The sequence below is a fragment of the Cottoperca gobio genome, chromosome 13 (assembly GCF_900634415.1).
Source record: "Cottoperca gobio chromosome 13, fCotGob3.1, whole genome shotgun sequence".
NCBI lineage: Eukaryota > Metazoa > Chordata > Actinopteri > Perciformes > Bovichtidae > Cottoperca > Cottoperca gobio.
This window is the reverse complement of record NC_041367.1, coordinates 10,972,079-10,992,644: the sequence shown is the minus strand read 5'-3', so window position 1 is coordinate 10,992,644 and position 20,566 is coordinate 10,972,079. Positions and strand designations below refer to the sequence as shown.

Genomic DNA, 20,566 nt, shown 5'->3' with positions numbered 1-20,566 from the left:
ACTGTGTCTGTGTATATGTGTGTGTGTGTGTGTGTGTGTGTGTGTGTGTGTATCACACGGTGTATGTGATTGTACAAAAACTGTATTATTAAGTCCATCCCATGAAGGATGAATTTGTCCACTCCTGGAAGATTTTATCCTGGTGAGTTTTATTTTAAGTTTTGTGAACCGATGTGTGCCTTTTCTCTGGTAACGTCACCATACCCACAAAGTTTCTGTCTCGGGCATCAGGTTGGCTTTCATTTGAAGTACATTTAGTCTATTAGCAAGTCCTTATTACAGCTGACATTCTATCTTTTACATATGAACAAAAATCCAAAATTTGTTGAAAGCAAAAAGACACTTACTCTTCTCAAGATTTAGGCAGCAATACAAAGGCAGGTATCTGCTGAAGTAAAGAAGGTACATCACAGAAGAGCCGTAGTGAATATAATATAACATAATGAACTGAATCACAAGTTGTGTTTTCACACTCCATTGTTTCCTACTTCTATTCTCTTCTGTATCACTGTTGCCACACACATGCATAACTGACGGTTAAGTGAAACATTGTCAGCCACATTTGTGGGAGTGATCAAAATGCATTCTGGGAAATATAGGCAATAATTAACTGAAGTAGATGTCGACAAGGTTGAGGATACTCAACACTGCATATTTGAAGTCAACTTTCTTATTCATTGAGGTAAAAAGAAGGAAAACAGCTGTAGACTGTCCTGTCTTTTATGTCTTCCAGGTCTCGTTCTCGACACCGGCGGTCTCGCAGTAAGAGCAGCAGCCGACGAGTGACCCAAAGCCGCAAAAGAAGCGCCAGCCGCAGTCGCCGGAAGAGCCGCAGCAGAGAGCGGGACAGGAGCCGGCGCAAGGGCCACGACCGTGAGAGGGAGAGGGAGAGGGACAGGGACAGAGGAAGAGACAGAGACAAGGCAAGAGAGGACAAGAGTAAAGACAAGGCCGTCAAAAAGGGGTAAGTGACGAATGACTTTGTACATGCAAGCATACATGTATAGATAGACACGGACACACCAAACTAAGTGTTGCTTTGGCCCAGCTCAATCTCAACTGGAGGTACAGAATATTGTGGTCAGTATAATATAGACTTAAATATGGAGCTCAGTCTCAGCTCCTCCATCTTTTCATCCATCACTTGATCCTTCCATCCATCACTCCATCACTCCCCTTTTCCCTCCATCTCCCCTTGCAATCAAGCAGCAGGCTTCACTGGGTTGTAATGTGATATAATTCCCTCTTGTAAGAGAAGTTGTCATGGGGATATAAGAATAGAGGATAGGTAGGAATGCTGCACAGATTCAGTTTTTAGAAGATGTTTTGGTCACCAGATGATGTCTGATGTCTTTAACTCCACGTTTCACCCAGCTGCAATAAGTCTAGAAACATAACAACATCATATGCATCTCTGATGTCTGATGCTTATACTCAGAAAAGAAAACAATAAATGAGAGCTCCTTATTGAGGTGAAAAAAGTTGGCCAAATGACATCTTCACTTGCAAGCTTTTGTCTTTTAAAGGCTGTAATACCCACTAGAAACCAGTTTAGAGTAGCTGATCTTTAAACTGTGGTACACTCCGCTGCAGGTCTAACTACCTTAGAGGGCTCTGTTTGCCTCTACCAGAATAGCACCCTCAATCTCTCCCTAGCGCAGCGTGCTCTAATGTGATTTGAAGCCACTGTAATATGACTGGTACCCAGTTGTTGTCTGTCATATTGAATGGCACAGATGTGTGTATCAGACTATGGATCCCATGAGTGGTGTAGAGCAGCTGCTATACGTGCTATATGTCAACTTAAGAGACTTCAGCTCCCCAGGTGAACTGCATCAGAACTCATGGTACAGTCTATGTGTTGCCCTTGTGAGCTAACAGATTACTTTACAATTAAGTCATTATTATAATACACATGCAAACAAAATAATACTTTTGGAGGCAGTATTTATTCCCAGGCTTTTGGATTTACAGAAATATGCAGTTATAGCCAAATGGCAATTTAGGATTTTACGCCCGTTTTGATCCGACTGAAAATGATCCCCATCTCTCAGATGTCTTCTTGATGCAACAGTGCAATCAGACGATGAAACTTATCACTGTAGCAACGGTCGCAAGACTAAAATGCTGAACATCTAAGAATGTGTTTTTAAAACTTTGCTAGTGCACCACTGTCAAACTGTCATGGCAAAATGTGGGTGCTGTATCTCATTAAAGGAAGATGATGATTTTAAACACAACTCATTTTATATATTTAGCAAGTACTATGCATAGATATAACTGAGGAAAGCATGCACATGATTTAGAAATGAGGATTAAGCCTTCACATGTTCTTGTTTATTTTGAATTGCACACTTTGTAAATGATCTATCAAATAATGATTCATAAGTTTAGTATACTTGTTAGTTGAAAATAAAAAAAGATGTGTTGATAATAATGGAAAGCCTTGTTAGCCTTTTTCATTTTGGTTTCATTTATTGATCATCAATGAAGACCTCGTGGCTAAAGCTTTCTCTATGTGAACACAACATGAAGATTTGCTTTTAAAGGGAAAGTGCTCCATTTATTTGAAGCTATTACATATTGCCTTTCTTAGATCCGTATCAGAAAAACAAATAAAGCTAACAGTGAAATGTAAGGCTAGCAGACTATATCTATTTTCTTATTAAGGCTTCAATATCCTTCAGCATCGATAGGAATCTCTTCCTTTTATCTCTGACCCCGCTTTAGCTTGTCTATGTGCACGTGTGTGTGTGTGTGTGCTTGTACACGTCGTAAGTTTGTTGGATTGTGTGTGTGTGTGCGTGTGTGTGTGTGTGTGTGTGTGTGTGTGTGTGTGTGTGTGTGTGTGTGTGTGTGTGTGTGTGTGTGTGTGTGTGTGTGTGTGCGTGTATGCATTTCCACCTGTGGCAGCGTTAATATATCTCAAACTGTCTATCCTGCTATCTGGCCTTCCAATTTACTTAAACCTGTGGAGGTATTACGTTGGAATAGCTTAGACTAAAACGTGGCGCTGACCTGCCGTCACACCAGATGACATATACATACATATCGATACTTAGGTTTCCTTAAATCTGCTCATTAACGATGGTTACTTGCCATTATTTATTTATTTTTACTTGTACCTACATTGCTCTTTTTGATTAGAAAAACAAATGATAATCTTGCACAGCAAATTTTTAGCAAGAAGGTTTTTTGTCACTATTAAATGATGGTTCTTGCTTCTGTATAATTCACTATTTATCAGTCGGAGAAAGAAACGCAGTGGGTGGAGGGGGTGGATGGTTAAAAAATGTATACTTGTTTTGGTTGTTTTAACATGAATTGTACATCCGCTGGAACAGCATTCACAAAAGATGCGCTCTGCTCAATGAAGTCAAATTAATGTGATGATTACATCAAAATGCACTATATTGCAATTTGTGGTTCACTTGATGTATATGTTGTGATACGATACATTTTCCACTTTAATTAGACTTTAATTGTTTCCATCATCACACTTACAGTAAAATAAATGAGTAAAATGACGGTGGTCTATCTGTGGACCTCGATAGCAACGTCCAAAAGCTGCCTGACATGGATGTTCCTGTTATTCCCCACATATTCCCGCAGGAGTTGAGAATTTCTTTAGCATAAGAAAGCAGCGAGATGTTTCGGAAATATGTAAAACAAGGCTTTCTGCAGTACATCCTGTCTATGACGAGCCACTTATTTCCTTTTTTCTGTCTCTTCCATTATTCTTCTTCTACTCTTAATGGTGATGGGGGTAGGGTCTTTATGTAAGCCCCTGATCCTCACCACTTACACACAAACACACTGTAACACTCCAACCTCATTTACATCCAGGTTTCCTTGCTGGGTGGTGGGAACGGAGTGAAGCAGTGCGATGTTGATGGCGGGGTGGGGAAGAGGCGCGGGAGCTTTATAGTGTCTGTCAGGATGAAAGAGGGGCCCCTCAGAGCGGCACCCTGACACTGACTCTGTGTGTGCGCGCTTGTGTGTGGTGTTGTCGTCATTAAACATTTAACACTCCTCTAGTATGACAGCAGGCAACTTGGTGCTCCAGCGGCATGTTTTCATGCAAAATTTATTGAAAAAGACGAGCTGTTGTTAAGAGATCGTGTTGCCTTTCACCAGTGGCAAAGGGTAAGTGGGTGATTTTAGAGTTGTGTGTGTGTGTGTGTGTGTGTGTGTGTGTGTGTGTGTGTGTGTGTGTGTGTGTGTGTGTGTGTGTGTGTGTGTGTGTGTGTGCACAGACTAGTGTACAGGGTCAGTAGGTCAGCTTTGCTCTGTGTAATCCTCTGGCTTTGTATTAACAGAGAACACAAGAGGTTTCTTTAAGAATTTAACGAGACGCAAAAATGTTTACTGTTTTTTTTTCTTTTCATTGATAGATTCCTCAACAAGAAGGCGTCTTTGTGTATATTGTAGCATTGAGTTAAATATTTGAGTGGTTCTCAACCTTTTTTGTGTCTAACGTACCCCCACGGCCTCCATTTTTATTTCTCTGCTCGCTTGCAAATTAGTTTTCACGCACTCTTAATTGCAGAATTTAGTGTTAATGTGCTACAGCTGACTCAGGTTGGTGGGAAACTGAGGCGTGCTGGCAGTTAATTTGTTAATGTGACAATACATTTTTTTAAAGATCAGCCTCACACCAATTTGTAATCTTATTTGTATGTTTATTTTCCTCCTAAACACAAAATATGTTGATATTTAAAAAATCTAATTATGATTTAAAACATTTTTTTTTCTAATTAGCTGAGCTACTCAAAAATCTTTCCATGTGCCCCTTTGGGATTCACTGAAACATACCGGGGACAAATTACAAAGATGAGCAAAATCTCTTCTTTGTTGTCCTCAAAAACAATTATTATAGTATTGTGCATTAATGAAGACACATGCACACAACGCAGCTTTGATTTTCAATCTGATAACTTCTCTCCGTGTGGCTCGAGTCGGGTCAGGTTTCGTTTTATGAAGGTGATTTTTCAGTGTTTTATCTCTAAATCAGAGCAGGAGAAACGAACAGTGTGTTGTGTTGACAAGTGCACATCTGCCCCAGGCAGATAATTGACAGAAGTAACATTTGAATGTAACAGCATTCTTCACCTGATGTTCAGACCCAATTCCCTCCTGTAATTAATGAGCAGACACGTAGAATCTACAGTTAACAGACGACGGTTTCTCCACAGGAAGTGCGAGCTTTTTAAAAATACAATTACAAGTGAGTGTTTTAGAAGATTTTGGCATATTTAAATGTTGCAGATGTTCAGGCTTTGATCAGAAATGTGATTATGGTATGGATGGAGTAGAGTCAGAGCGCAGGTTTGTTTGTTTTTGCTCATAATTTTAATGAACACATACACACTGGAATGCATACTATCACTCTTTTTCCTTTCCATGTTCCTCACTCCTCAAACTCAACTCCTCCGTCAAAGAATTTCTCTGCTTTCAAGAGAAGTCTTCACCCTTTCCCATCGGCAATGTTGACCTCTTTTCTTTTCTTTCCTTTCCTCTGTAACTGATAATCAAGGTAGTGGAAGAACGTGGGCTGGCTGCCTTACTCCACATCCTCAATCAGAGAGGTCTGTCCAATTAGGCTGAACTCCTTGTCTGTGCCGGGTCACGGGAGGACTGTTGGTCCATCTGACTCAATTTTATGTCATTTGAGTGTGAAATGGGCAGAGGCAGGGCAGCGGAGGCACAGAGGGCAGTGTGGAGACCTCTCATGGCATCAGAGAGCCGTCTTTTCCCTTTGCATGTAAAACTGGAGCCGGTATAATGAGCTTAGGGTTAAAGAAATGAAATAACTGCCTACCTTTCATTAAAGCCCTTTTTGATGTCTTTGTCTGTGAAATAATAATTTGAGAGTTTTTCTCTGCTAGTGAGGGGCAGCACTTACACAGCATCCATTGTTCGCACTTGTGAAATATCTTATTTTATGAGGGTGGAGTTTATTTTTTAAAAATCTTTAAAATCTAGCACATTTTCTTGACACTTTTGTCCATAGAGTCGTCCCCACCAACCCGCCCGTTCCCATCTCTCTCTGTGAATGTGATTGTGTAGTAATTCCTCTCATTACTGTGTTTTCCCCTGACAAGCTAAACAGAACCCAGCATCTCCACAGGGGTCTCAGCAGGACCCGCAGGCCTCGGTTTGGCTAGCTTTGCTCCATCTCTCAGCCTTAACCTCTGGAAGCCTAGAGGCTGCGAGGCAGAGAGAAAATAAAACAAGACCCTAGACACAAGCGCACACACACATTCACGCTCACTGCTGTTGATTTTCTCTCCCTCCTTGCCTCACTCTGAGGAAATGATTGTCTGCTTCTTTGCCTCTGTTGAACATCTATCAGCTCATTAGTGTTGGTAATACACAGAGAAAGTAAGTGTGTGTGTGTGTGTGTGTGTGTGTGCGTGTGTGTGTGTGTGTGTGTGTGTGTTTGCGCATATGTAGCTCCTGCCTGCGGCATCCTCTCAGCCTGGTGGGAGTGTGTGTATGGGTGGTGTGGATGGGACCACTAGCTGCTGTGTTTATATATATATATGTGTGTGTGTGTGTGTGTGTGCTGTGTGCGTGCGTGCGTGTGCGTGTGGTGTGTGTGTTAGTATGTGTGTTTGTCTGCACTCTTGCAGTACTCTAGGCTGTGTCTGGCTCTGGGTGCAGGTCTGGGGAGGTAAGAGAGACTTCAAACACCGTCCTCGGAAGGTTAGGATACACTCACATTGACTTAAATCAATGAGCTGTAAGTGTGTGTATTATTTGTGTGTGCGTCAAGGGGGGTAGCCTAGTGGCCAGGAGCAAGAGGAGACATGGGTGAAGCTGAAGAGGAGTCTGTGTGTGTGTGTGTGTGTGTGTGTGTGTTTGTGTGTGTGTGTGTGGGGTTTAGTTGGATGGATGAGGGTGGGTGAAATAGGAGTGATGCCTACATGCAAAGGGTGGACAGCACACACATAAACATGCACGCAAACACACACATACACACACAGCGGTGCAGCTGTAGTTTTTCCTGGCCCATGGCTGTATGTATTCATTAGCTGCTTTTTTCTGCACAGATAATGAGCATAGATTGGATAGAAAACAGCCTGGCCACAAAAACTCGATCTTCACTAGATGGACATTTATTTGCACACACACACACACACACACACACACACACACACACACACACACACACACACACACACACACACACACACACACACACACACACACACACACACACACACACACACACCAATAGTTTTTTGATACCTACACAGTGATTGGTCTGAATGTGGGTCATCTGACCCGGCTCCATGACAGAGTTTAATGCAGGAAAGGGTGAACAATATGATAACTAGGTTTATTATCTAATCTTAAAGAATACCTCTGCAAATAATAAGTATTTCAATCAATCAACATTTTCCTTGAATTATGAAAGGAGGACTTGAGTACAGGAAGTCCAGGCAAGCAGAGTAACAGGCAGAATCTGTAATCCATGGTAGTTAGATAAAAGTTACCTGCTGAGTGTTCAAGGTTTGTCACAATTTCTGCAGAATAAACAGCAGACCCAATTATTAATGTTAATCCACAAAGGGATTAGCCTTATTCCAAGTGTGCTAAAGATGTAGATTGTGTTTGTCCACAGATGTTATAAGGAAAGAGATTAGAGGTCACCAAACACGAACACTGTACTCAATTAAAAACTAAAGCAACAGTCAAGGATGAGGATGATGATGAATGTTACTATTATAGTTCCTATTTGATGCAGATGTATTATGTGTATTCAGTTTAATATTTGTATAATACCTGCATACAATTCACACTGACATATTTGATTATTTAACAAGGTACAGTATCAGAAAAGTTTAAGAGCAGCTGTAAAGAATCACAGATGTAGTCGGCTACTGTGGGAAATGTTGTCTATGTTTGAGAATGACCTCTCTCTCTGTTCTGTGTGCAGATTTCTCTGTCTGTCTGTCTGTCTGTCTGTCTGTGTGTGTGTGTGTGTGTGTGTGTGTGTGTGTGTGTGTGTGGGGGGGGTGTATAGAGAGAGAGAGAGAGAGAAATTTGGCCACTTTTAATCGCAGGAGAGACACCCTGAGTGAGCGATAGAGAGCTGTGACAATCCACTTAGTGCGCTCTGTAATCTGTTTAACCATTTAGTGAGTTGTTAAAGGAGTATGCAAACACTCACACACATTAAAAAAAAAAACACACACACTAGACACCCGGCAGGCTTTAGCAGTGCACTGGACAGTCTGCCTCCTGAACTGGGTAGCAATTCAATGCTGTTTAGAGTTGTGTGTGTGTCTGTGTATGTGTGTGTTTGTGTGGGTGTCAATGTGTTTGAGACCTGCTGTAGGCACTGAGAGAAGCCAGGCCTGGAGCGTGATGACAGAGAGCGGACCCGGCCAAATAGAAGATCCCCCCCCCCAATCCAATTACCCTGTTCCTCTCTTTTATTTTCCCCTTTCCTCTCCTCTCCTCCCTTCTCCTCCCCTCTTTTTACGGGCCTGTCTTAGCAGGAGCAGCAGCTAGTGATGGCAGTCCTGGCTGCTGTTGAAGTGGCTGGCTGCTCAGCTTTATGGATCAGAAGAGGATGCAGGCAGGATTATAAGCAGCAGGTTATGAGCAGCAAACATGACAGGCCAGCGCCGATTTAGGAGGGTTATGTAAATGTGCTTGTCGACAAAATATGCTTTTCAGCCCTCAGTATTTTCTCTCCCCCTCTCTCGGTGAAAAAGCCGGGTAGTTTTTGTTTGGAGGCAGCAGAGGGGTGGTGAATGCAGGAAGGGAAGCTAAGAGGAGATTTTTATGGAGAATGATGTGTAAAAGAGAGACACCGTTAATGTTTAATTTTCTCCAGACTCCAGTGCTTATTCATCTGCACCAGGGGCAAGGAAAGGTGTTTACTGAAGTCTTTATGAGAAAGGCTGAGGGTGAGAATACATTATATAGAGAGATGTTCTTTTTAGTTGGAGAGAGCAGACAGAGTAACATAGAGAAGAGAGAGACAGACAGACAGCAGAGGAGAGTTTTAAGTTAGCAGGGAGTACCTTTCGTCATGCATTTGACCTCTGCTGCTCTGAGACAGAAATACGGCTCTGCAGGTCTTGCCTAATGGCATTGATCATTACAAGAATACCTCCTCCGGACTGGGTAAACAGCGCTCTAGACATACAGTTAAGTACCATGACTCAGTTGTGGAAGTAAATATTGCCTGAGAGGAGCTTATAACAATCATTTCTCAGTGGAGGTTTCAGATCGGCAGACATTTTTCTTTTCATTTTCTTTCACACAGAAATGAAACAAAAGAGTTATGAGCGCAGTTACCAATCACACAAGCGTGTGTACGCTTGATTGTGATGACTGAGGGATGGGAGTACTTATTTATGTCACTGATACACAGCTCATATTGAACATTGAGTAGCCACGGGAAAGTTATGAAGCCTCCCTCCTTTCTCTCCCTCCCCTCCCCTCCCACCCATTTAGCCTGCCACTTTTTCAGCAGAAGTTTAGATCTCTGGGCCGATGTTTAATTCATTTGCACTAATGTCTCGCTCACTCTTGCTCTCCTTCACTCTCATGTGCTCTGTGTTGCTCTATCGCCAGCCTCGTCCCTGTGGTTCTTCTGGTTATTTTGCACTGTGTCTCACTCACTGACACACACATACACACACACACACACACACACACACACACACACACACACACACACACACACACACAGGAATAGATTTTTTTAGTCCATTAAAACCCATTTTTACGTACCACTCATTCATTTAGTTTCTGGTCTTTAAGTCTTAGTCCGAAACTTCCCGTGCACTTTTCTTTTTTAACGACGTGCCATCTACCTTTCTTTCCTCTAAGTATCTTACTATCATATAGCCTTTTCTTTGTCCTTTTTGTCCTATGCCCACGACTGATGGCATGGAAAGTATGCACAGTTGTGTATAAATATCTGAGGCACTGCTGTCTAATCAACAGTGAGGGAAATAATTCACTTTCTTTTTCCCACATACACAGTCATTGATACAGACCAACTGAATTGTGTCAGTGCCGGGCTCTATGTGGAAAATGTGTTTAGGGAAAATGGTCGAGTGTTTCAGAAAATGAAAATCATCTCGTAATGTTCAAACGTATATATTAATCAGAAGGAATAAAGCAGTTGGAGCCAATGTTATGGCACGCACATTTCTGCAGGTTAACATACGGCACAGTTAAGTTGAGTGTTTGCACTTCAGCAGAGAAGTTTTTATACTGTATGTTGGCACCTCTGATGTATAGTGTTTATAAATAGTGTTGGGCAGCGCCGAAAAAATACTTTTTGATACTTTACTTCTTTACTTTGAGAAATATAAATGTTTTTCTACAAAACCCTTTTTATTCCTTAAGCAAAGAACCAAAGTTCTCACGTGTTAAACATTCAACACAAAAAGGAGTAAAATACATAATTGAAATGGTCTCAACTTGAATTTAAATCTGCACAAAGTACACAAGATTGACCAATGCAAACTTTGGGTTCTTGATGGTCTTAGACTCTCTGTGGATGCATTTGGGTAGGTACCAAAGAACATATTAAGGTTCCACACGCAGCCCCAGTGTTGAATAAAGTAGATTCAGATCTTCAAAGTAGAATTTTGGTTGCAAGGTGTCTGCATATGAGCTGTAGCAACCCCTCTGTCCTCGGCATCTGTGTGCGCATGTAAGTCTGCGGGCTGTGCTCGTTCGTCTATTTGCATTAGTGAGAGACGGGTTAACTTTTCTTTGTAACACTTTTCCTTGAAGTCCACACACACCACACTAACACACACACACACACACTAACACACACACACTCCTGACATCTCTCCCTGTAGGCCAGACTGCAGAGTGCTTGGGGCCATGTTGTTTTGTCTTCTGACGGACAGACAGAAAGAGAGAAAAAAGAGAGACTTACCCCGGCCAGTGATTACGCCAGTTTGACACCACAGACACGGAAGGGGGGTCGGGGGGATAAGTGCACGAAGAGAAGTGAAAAAGGCACCGCAGAAAACGGTGTGATATGAATAACAATGTACGCGGTGTGTCCCCCTACACCCCGATAACCTGCAGACCAGAGCCCGGTCCCTGTGACAGGCTGGCCTTTGTGGCCCCTTTATCCCGCCTGTACACTTGTAAGGTAGAGCCGGGATAATCGCACCTAATCTAATTAAGGCTAAAGAGGGCCATGACTGAGGCTGGCCAGAAGCAGGCTGGGCACTCACGCACACACTCGCATACGCACATCAACAAACACAGCTCAGCAGCAAAATCCTGTTTGCATCAGAAAAATAAGGTTGTCATATTGATTATGCAGATGAGGGACTAACCGGGGCTAACTGCCTCTCGGCCAGCCGGTTACAGCTGACACAGGCTAAAGAGAGGGATACAGAGAGAGGAAGAAAGGATTAGGACAAATTTAGCTTGCTGTTTTCTTTCTTCTGTTACGCTTGTACCACTTTTAGATTCAGAACAGCCTCGTTCCCTTCTGTGTGTGTATGGAGGAAGACTTCTAATATTCAGTTATTTAGTTTAAATCAAACAGGGTTACAGTAAACATGACAGACATCTTTCCGGGCACCAATCTATATCGCTATAAGAATTATAATTTAGTATTTCTTTTTAGGTTTTTTGACATTATGGTCAGCAGCTTAGTTGAAATACTGCTCTGGCGTTGACAAGTTGACAAACAAGGAAACTGCCAAATATACAGACGGCTGAGATGAGAGTTGAGAAACAGAATGACTGGCTGTGATAAATCAACATTTCTATTTCTATATTTATTTTAAAAATAATGCTTTATAATATCTTGATCATTTTTTTATTAATAGGTATCAAAAATATAGTGACCTTGGACTTTCACGAGGCCTGAGAGACCACAGAGACATCTTCGAATGTCTTGTTCTGTCTCACCAACAGTCCCAAACTTAAATGTATTCAAATTGAATTCACATATAATACAAGAAAGGCATTAAATCTTCATTCTAGGGACGGTTGAACTAACAATTTTTTAAACAATTATCCCAATTGAGTACAGTAGCTTGTCAGGACATGTTGTGGATACATGGCTATTAATAAACTGTCTATGCATGTGTGTGTTTGTGGAAATGCGTGGGCGTCTGTATATATGTGTGTGTGTGTGTGTGTGTGTGTGTGTGTGTGTGTGTGTGTGTGTGTGTGTGTGTGTGTGTGTGTGTGTGTGTGTGTGTGCAGCCAGATTGCTATTTCCCCCCTCTGCCCCTATAGAAAGGCCTGGGTATTCTCTGGATGAGGGTGTGATGTACAATTGAAGGGCAGGATTGAAACTGATTACCTTGTTAACTCCTGGCACCCACTGGCAGCTTGAAATAGACCTGAGCGCCAGGGCCTGATTTGCAAATGAATTACCTCTCGCCTGGCCCTCCCCTTCCCCTCCCCTCCATTCCCCCGTCTTCCTCCCTCTCCCTCGTTCTTTTTTTTTTTTTTTGTCCATTCGTTGCCAAGATCATCTTTTTATATTGTGCCATGACAGATGCTGTGCCGGGCTGCCATTGTTCCCCATCAGTTTTCTGGGGCCGTGAGGAGAGCCAAAAGATTTCCACATGTGATTTTAACACAAGCGTCCCCCCCTGTCGTATAGCCCAATGCTTTATTCTTTGTGTACCAGTACTGCAATCTACAGAGTTTTGGAGCAGGCGGAAATGTTGGGGAGTGTCATTGTCTCCGTCTCAATAATGGAGAGGTATTTCTCTGATTAGGAAAGGTTCTAATTGGGAGGTATGAAAAGGGCCGCCGGCTATTGAAGAAACCGCGGGGAAATTGATTGCTCTCCATGTCTCCCTTTTGCTGTTTCTCTCTCTGTCTTTGTCTCACTCTCCCTCTATGTTACACACTAAAAAGAAGTCAATTTACTTTAAAACTTGGCCCCAGCATTCAATTCCCTTCAGCCCTGAGTTGGTGTGTATAGGCTGAGAAGAGGGATATATGGGCAGTCTGTAGGGAGACGCGCTCGGTCTATGATGTTAAATGTGTGTTTAAATACGTGTGTGAATGGATCTGGATGTCGGTTGAGTCGGCTGGCTCAAAATGAGTTGAACATGGTTCCTCAAGCATGACCCGCTGAGGAATGATTTATTTCTTTAATAGCAAAATAAATGTGAACATGTGCCAGGTCCTAAGCACAGGCACAAGGCCCCCATCTGCCCACTTCTGCCTTAAGTAAGCATGCACATTTTTCTTCCATATTCAAAATGTGACAGAAAACATTGTTGATGACACGGATTCAGATTGATATGTTGTGATAATACTTCATTTCATTTTAAAGTGAAAGAAACTTGTCAGTGCTCTCTCGTGACAAAACTACGTAATGTGACTTTCTGTCCTGCATCAGCCGACCTACACAGCGATTACCCATACATCAGCTTTAACATTTTAATTTCACCTTGCAGGATTACTGAAGTATTCTTTCTTTCTTTCTTCTTCTTTCCAAGTTGATATCGGTTGATTTATATCTGCCTGGCAGATTTACCAGTCCAGCTCAATAATAAAGTATTCACAAGGACAGAAAGTCATCAGTTCACACAAAAACAGTTTGATCCGTAACACCGGTACCATGACTCTCATCTCCATAATTGGCCCTGTCTGCCCTTCCCTTCTTTTTAATGTCAATTATGCTCTGAATGTCCTCCTTATCAAACAAGCCAGTGGTCTTAAAATAGCCTCCTAGGTCTATTATTGCTGAAATAGTCACATTTCTGTTAAGGTGGCACAAGATTGAATCACGTCAAATTGTCTGTGCAGGTTAAACAAGTGGAGTTTGGTGTGCTCGTTAATAAAAAATGGTAATACACCTGTTTCGCTATATACATAATGATGACGCTAAGTAATCACAGGAAACACTCTGGCCTGTTAAATTGGTACAAATCGTGCAACAATTTCAAGAAATGATGTATTTAAATTCCTGCTCCACAAGTGTTTCTAGCGCTCTTTGCCTCATGTGTTATCCATGACCAGGTGTCAGAAATAGGCAACATATGAACAGGTGTGTGTGTGTGTGTGTGTGTTTATCACAGAGTGCAGAAAGGCCCAGCCATAAATCAGCTTCTTCCTTTCTTATTCCTCCTTTTCTGATTTATTTTATTGACTGCACTTAGCCCTCCCTTCAGAGAAGCATAAAGTGCTGAATTTGTTAGCCCCATTTTTAATGGACTGCTTTTCTCCACCATTTTGGGATTATGCTAAAGTTGAGCCCCCTCCATTCAGAAGGGGGGGGGGGGGGGAGGCAGCTTGTGTACCCACGAATGTATGCGTGCATGCCGAATTACATAGAAAGCATAGAAGCATAAGTCTGTGTTTTGTTCCCTCTTGTGTGTTCTGAGTGGAAGAGTGACAGCCCCTGACTTACCCCTGCATTATCCCTTCCTGTGTGTGTGTGCGTGTGTGTGTGAGTGTGTGTGTGTGAGTGTGAGTGCGTGTGTGTGTCTCCCCCCTAGCCCTCCTCTTAGCTGTATAAAACCCTGAGAGGTAGCTCTGATAGTACACACACAAGAATACAATTTCAATTTCAATTGGCAGCCCTGTTAAAAAGGAGCTATGGAGATGGCAATCAGGCCTGGGGGAAAGCTGAGCCCCCTGTATTATTGTGTGTGTGTGTGTGTGTGTGTGTGTCTCTCTCTCTCTAGACTGCTTAATATCAAGCTTTTGCCTTCTATTAGTTAAACAGGCAGATGTCACTGATGTGGACTGTGTATTAGTGCATTGTGTATTTTATTTGTGTGTGTGTGTGCGTGTGGTGTGTGTGCGTGTATGCTCGCACTGGCGTCCCCATCACATTGACTCTTTAATAAATATGCCTGCCATTCTATCAGCAGTCAAACAACATATGATCACTCAATGACACAGTTGACAAGCCATGCAAGTGTGGCAAATAGGGGTGCACACACACACACACACACACACACACACACACACACGCACACACACTCTTATGAATGATGTCTCTTTCAAAGCGTTACAGTGTCCTGTTTTCCCTTTGCTCACTATCTCTGACTAATATCAGGTTGAGGGCTAAGAGGCTGCTGTAGGCCAACATGTTATTTCTGCAGCTAAGGTGTGTAAGAAAAAGAGGTAGATACACAGAAACGAAAAACCTGAGAGGATCTTACAAACATGGTCATAGGTTTGTAATATTTCGCCATTAAAAAGTTATATGTGGTCCAACACAGCTTAATGCAGGAGCCTTACTTATTACAAATTAAGACAATTGTTTTTAAAGGAGGAGTTTCAGGGATTTTGTCAAATTGTCAGCTTAAAAGAAGTCCTGCTAGATTGCAAATTTTACGTCAGTAAATTTCCAGCATATTGGTCAAATGTGCCAATATTTGTGGGTTGGATGCTTTAAATGTTGCTTAAAGGTCAGATCTTCTGGTTCAATAGTGTTTATGACAATTAACTCTCCACAAATTTCCTACATTATAAATAGAGTATGACGGAGACATTACAGTGACACCAACAGTGAAAGGTGTTGAGTTTTTAACTTTTTTAGTATTGGATAATTGTGGTGACCTTTTACCACATTTAAGCAATACTGAGATGCAAAAAGGGCAAGATCATTTTTGATTGAACAGTAAGCCTGCCCTTACTTGCGCCCCACACTGCTAGAAAGTGTTTGCTGTCACATGTAGGTGACAGTTAAAGGAGTTAGTATGGCCAGTGGAAGAGAGCGAAGTAAGCCTGATATTAAGTGGTGAACCTGGCCAGTGGTGGACCGTGAAAGGGTTAAAGCTTCAACGCAGGCCGGAGAGGTAATGCATGGCTGATGAGTGCTGGTCTAATGGGCAGCTCTGTTAGCTGGAAATCAAATGACTGCCTCTGCATTTTAAGTCCCTCTGTCGCCTCCATTGACTGACTGAAGATATTTATCTCCGCCTTGTCAAGGGGTGGGGGGGTTCAAGTAAAGAGAGGGGGTGAGGGAAAGAAGTGGAGGGCATCTTAGAAAAACCTGTAGACCTAATGCAATTATTAGAAACTTGACCACAAATGACAACTCATCTGCTGCTGGCTCTGTAATTAATTGTCTGCTAGCAGGAGCGCAGGGGTTTGGGAGGGTGATGGGTGGGGTGAGGTAGGGAGAGGAGCGAGGCAGGCGGGTGATTGGTAGAGGGCAAAATGACAGGTGAGGAGAGACACAGAGAAGGAAATTAGGTAAGATGAGGCAACAGCTTAAAGATCTTCTTTAGAGTGCAAGAGACAGAAAAGGGTTTGGACACAGTGAAGCAGAACATGTACTGTGAGTGATGGAGGCCGAAAGAATCCCAGGGTGAGACGGCGAGAGGAAAAGGTATGCGATTAAAGAAGAGGATTAAATAAGGAGAGGCGAGGAAGAAAAAAGAGCTGGAATGAGAAGGCAGAAAAGTGCAGACAGTGTGATGGATCCAGTGACTATGTTAAATTGCTTATATTGACCTTGCCAGGGCTCAGTTTAACACTCATGCTTGTTTGTCTAGTTTTACTTAATTGACCTCGGATAACTAATTACCATTTCCTGGAACAACAGTACATTACTCTCTCTGTGTCTCGACCCCTCCCTCCCTCCATCCCTCCCTCCCTCACTTGCCATTCTTTGTCTTTCTGGCTTGCAGCTATCTTGAAGGGGAAAGAGAGACTGCACACAAAATACTGCAAGTTCCCCAAAAATGTAATGATGCAAGATGTTTGTTTTGCAAAATGTAGAACATAATGACTGACGGCTGTCTGTTTTGCTTAGCATTGAAGGTCAACGTGTTGCGCCATTTGATTTGTCAGAGTTTACAATATTTACTGTGTATTTACCTCCTGAGTTTTTCCTTCACCTGTATCCAAGGTTGAACACCAAACTAGTTTATTTAGACATTTGTGTGTCAGAACTGACTTGCAGCCTTGTGTGAATCGTGGAAATACACACTTTTGACTTGTGGGTGTATCTCGAGACATCAATTACTCCCCTTTTATGGGCTTTTTTCATGTAAGACATTTTGACATGTGACAGTAGGATATGCACAGGTGTAAATGATATCATTTAAATCACATAGGGATTAGGGATGTCACGAGAACTGATATTCGTGACGGTAGCCTATTAGTATTTCTACAGTCCCGCAGGTATCATCGGGGCTCAAAGAATGTGTTTGGGGCGGAGTAAACTCAACATCGCACTGTTCAGGGGACGCGTCCTAATTTCTCATGATTATGCTACATTGTGAACAACATATCCGGGTGGATATTTGCAGGAGGAAGTTTAGTTAACGTTAGACATTAGCTGTTAGAAGCCGACAAACGGAGGTTCCATAGAGTTGCAATATGACGTGTTTAATCTCTATTTAGTAAAAATGACTATTGAGCGAAGATAAATTATAATGTTATAATCATGTGTTCAAATGTGATCTTGTAAAAAAAATGTTGGCAAAAAGTTTTTTGGCAAGAAACTTGAATAAATAACCTACAGTTGTTTGAAAGAGATGTTTCCATGGCAATATAAAAAAGATATTAGAGAGGGAATTATGACCCGTTTAACTTCCTAAGAAAGCGAACGTAGTAAAGCAGTGTATGTTGAAGTACAAGTACTTATTGTTTTGTTTTTTACCGTTGTATCAAGTTGGATATCGAGAATCGTGGAATTTCACTGGTATTGGTGTTGACTACCAATCTGGTATTGTGACATCCCTAAAGACTCATTGAGTAGGAATTTCATAATAAACAAAGTATGGACTCATACTTCCCTCTCAATCATCACTTATGACCTTCGAGAAGTGCGTGTCTGTATCTGCAGAGAGCCTGCTCCAGCTGGTGTCAACCTCTATAGTTTCAGGGTCCTGGTACTGTGCATGTTTACACTTGAACAGAACAGAGACAGTTGATGCTATTAGTAACATCTGTGCTTTTCCTACAATAACAAAATCTAATTTCTGCTTTGAAAACGGCCTATTGCACTTGTACTCTCCTATCTGAATTTGATGACTAAATCGTTAAACCGTACATTCAATTTGGAGAACAAATTGGGGTTAATTTCTTTCCGAAGGACACTACTCGACATGTAAACAGGAAGAGCCAAGAATTGAACCACCAACCTGCGCCACCTAATCAAAGGCAATGCCCAATCATCTCCACATGTTCTAAAATGACTGGCCTATCATTGACTCACTAACTCTTACAGTCATAATGTAGGAAAGATGGGAGGTTTTGAGGCTGTATTTTAACATACCTCACTTGCTTGTAGATGAACAAATTAATATTTATTCATCACAAAGCACTAAGTAAGATTTTTAATGTGCAAAAAGTAAAACACAAAGGAAAACTAAAACACATGATGTGACTGCTCCGCCTTCTCAGCATGCCAAGCCTGTCACAGTGTATCACAAATCACTGTCCGTCTGCTTCATTCCTGTCTTTCTATGTCTACACTTCATCTCTCCCCTCCCTCCCTCCCTCCCTCCCTCCCTCCCGCCCGCCCTTGTGCCAGGGCTATAATGTGCTCCTATGGTTGTAGTAAGCAGGCCACAGTGTCTCTGAGGCCTTGTGCTACACCACCATTACTATCTGGCTTGCCTCCACTACAAATTGGATGAACAGGCACTGACACATTTTCAATATTATTACATTAAACCAAGTGGATTTTGATTGATAACCTAATATTGGCCTAATGCAAAACATCAATCATGGCAAGTATATTAATTATTTAATATTGTGGCGTAATTCAGAAATCGATGCTGCCTCTGCGTTGAAGGCACAGAGAACGGAGGGAGGGAGGGAGATAAGGAGAAAAGGAAAGCTCTATCCCTGAAGACCTCAGCAGATTATATGATGTTTTGAAAAGAGAGATGAGGATGTAAAGTGTGTGTGTGTGTGTGTGTGTGTGTGTGTGTGTGTGTGTGTGTGTGTGTGTGTGTGTGTGTGTGTGTGTGTGTGTGTGTGTGTGTGTGTGTGTGTGTGTGTGTGTGTGTCAGCTTTGTGCGTCTAATGGATAGAGCGATCCCTTCGGCCCTGGTGCGCACAGTGCTGGACAGCTTGCCCTTGATAAAGTCAAGACAACAGATGACAGAGTGGGATATTAAATGCAAGTGAAGAGCTTAATAAAGGTTGGATCACAAATATAAAAGACAAAAAAAAGAAGAAGATGTAGTTATAAAAAGTGCGAGGGGAGCGGGTGTGGGGACGACGACAAAAAAGCAGAGGGAAATGAGCGTAGGAGGAGGGATCGAGCGCTGCGTCTCCCCTGTGTTAGATTGTTTCTCACTAATTGCGCTTCATTAGCGGATTACACACACTGTCACCACGGTAACAAATGTCTTGCTGTCTGGTTGCCGGGCGCCCGTCATGTATAATGAATGTGGCGGGGTGTTTGTCAGAATGTAATGTAATTACATCTAGATGAAGTTTGCCTTAAGTGGTTGACTTGTCTGCATGTGGCTCACTGACGGAGCACAGAATAAACAAGCAAACATCCTTCATCACTTCTTTTCTAATTGTTTCTTACTTTTGATAATATTTCTCTTATTCCTTTATACCATCATTTGGAAATGTTGATGATGTGGGAATGGCCGAGGTTTATGGTCACACTGGGTATGGGACCTGGCCGGATGGATGGATGGATGGATGGAGGAAGGGTGGGATGGATTAGACAGTATGTAATTTTAGAGATGGTGTAGATTTACACTGTGATGCTGCTGGCTGCATTAGCAACTGAAGCCTGTCGATAAGCCTTTCTCCCTCTCAGCACACACACACACACACACACAGACACACACATGCACGCACAGTAAAACGCCACGGCCAGGGTGGAGCTGTCAGTAATGGGGGCCAGAGTTGCACGGGGGGGGGGTGCTGGGATCGGGGACGAGGGCTGTTTGTGTTCTCTTGATCTGTTGATTTTCACTGCTGCAAATTTGAAATGTGCCAAAATCGCATCTATTATTTACTGCCAATTTGCTCTTTTTAAAACCAACTGCTCCCCCCAGCCTCCTCTTCGACTTCTTCGGCCATTTTGCTGTTGCAACCCGATAATCATACACACACATTTTTCTTTATTAATTAGCAGATAATAAGCTCAGAGTTCTTTCTCTGTACTTGTAAATTATTATTATTATTATTATTATTATGCCAACAGAGAGGTGGCAGTATTAGCTAAACTCTGTATAGTGTGCACGCAAACACAAGAAAATGAATCACCACCACCAATATAATTAACTATTAATTGTTTGAGTACATTTTCAAGCACAAATGTCAAAAGGAAATCACTGGTTTTAGTTTCTGAAATGTCAATAAATTCAATGAAAATGAACTCAATATCTTTGGACTGATGATCATTTTAAGTTAATTTCATTGACTTTTTTGCCATTTGCTGATATTCTCTTCAATTGATTGATAAAATAATGGGTACGTTAATTAATAATGAAATTGCAGAATTAAGAAGTCAGAATTAGTCGACGTTAATGTTCCGATTAGATTTGTTAAAAATATTCAGAAATTGGTTAAAATGTCTTCATTAAAGCACACTTAAGTGTGTTCTTATGTCTCTCTCGTGCTTATTCATGAGGGTATCTTTTCAGTG

General features: G+C 42.0%; 1 protein-coding gene across 2 annotated transcripts in view; it reads left to right on the top strand.

The window, feature by feature from the left end:
• rsrc1 (arginine/serine-rich coiled-coil 1) overlaps positions 1-20,566 on the top strand; it is a 110,787-nt gene that overhangs the window by 19,921 nt on the left and 70,300 nt on the right. For both annotated transcript variants that reach the window (XM_029447199.1, XM_029447200.1), the window contains exon 4: positions 734-964. In XM_029447199.1, coding sequence (XP_029303059.1) covers positions 734-964 — 231 coding nt within the window. The remainder of the gene's footprint in view (positions 1-733; positions 965-20,566) is intronic.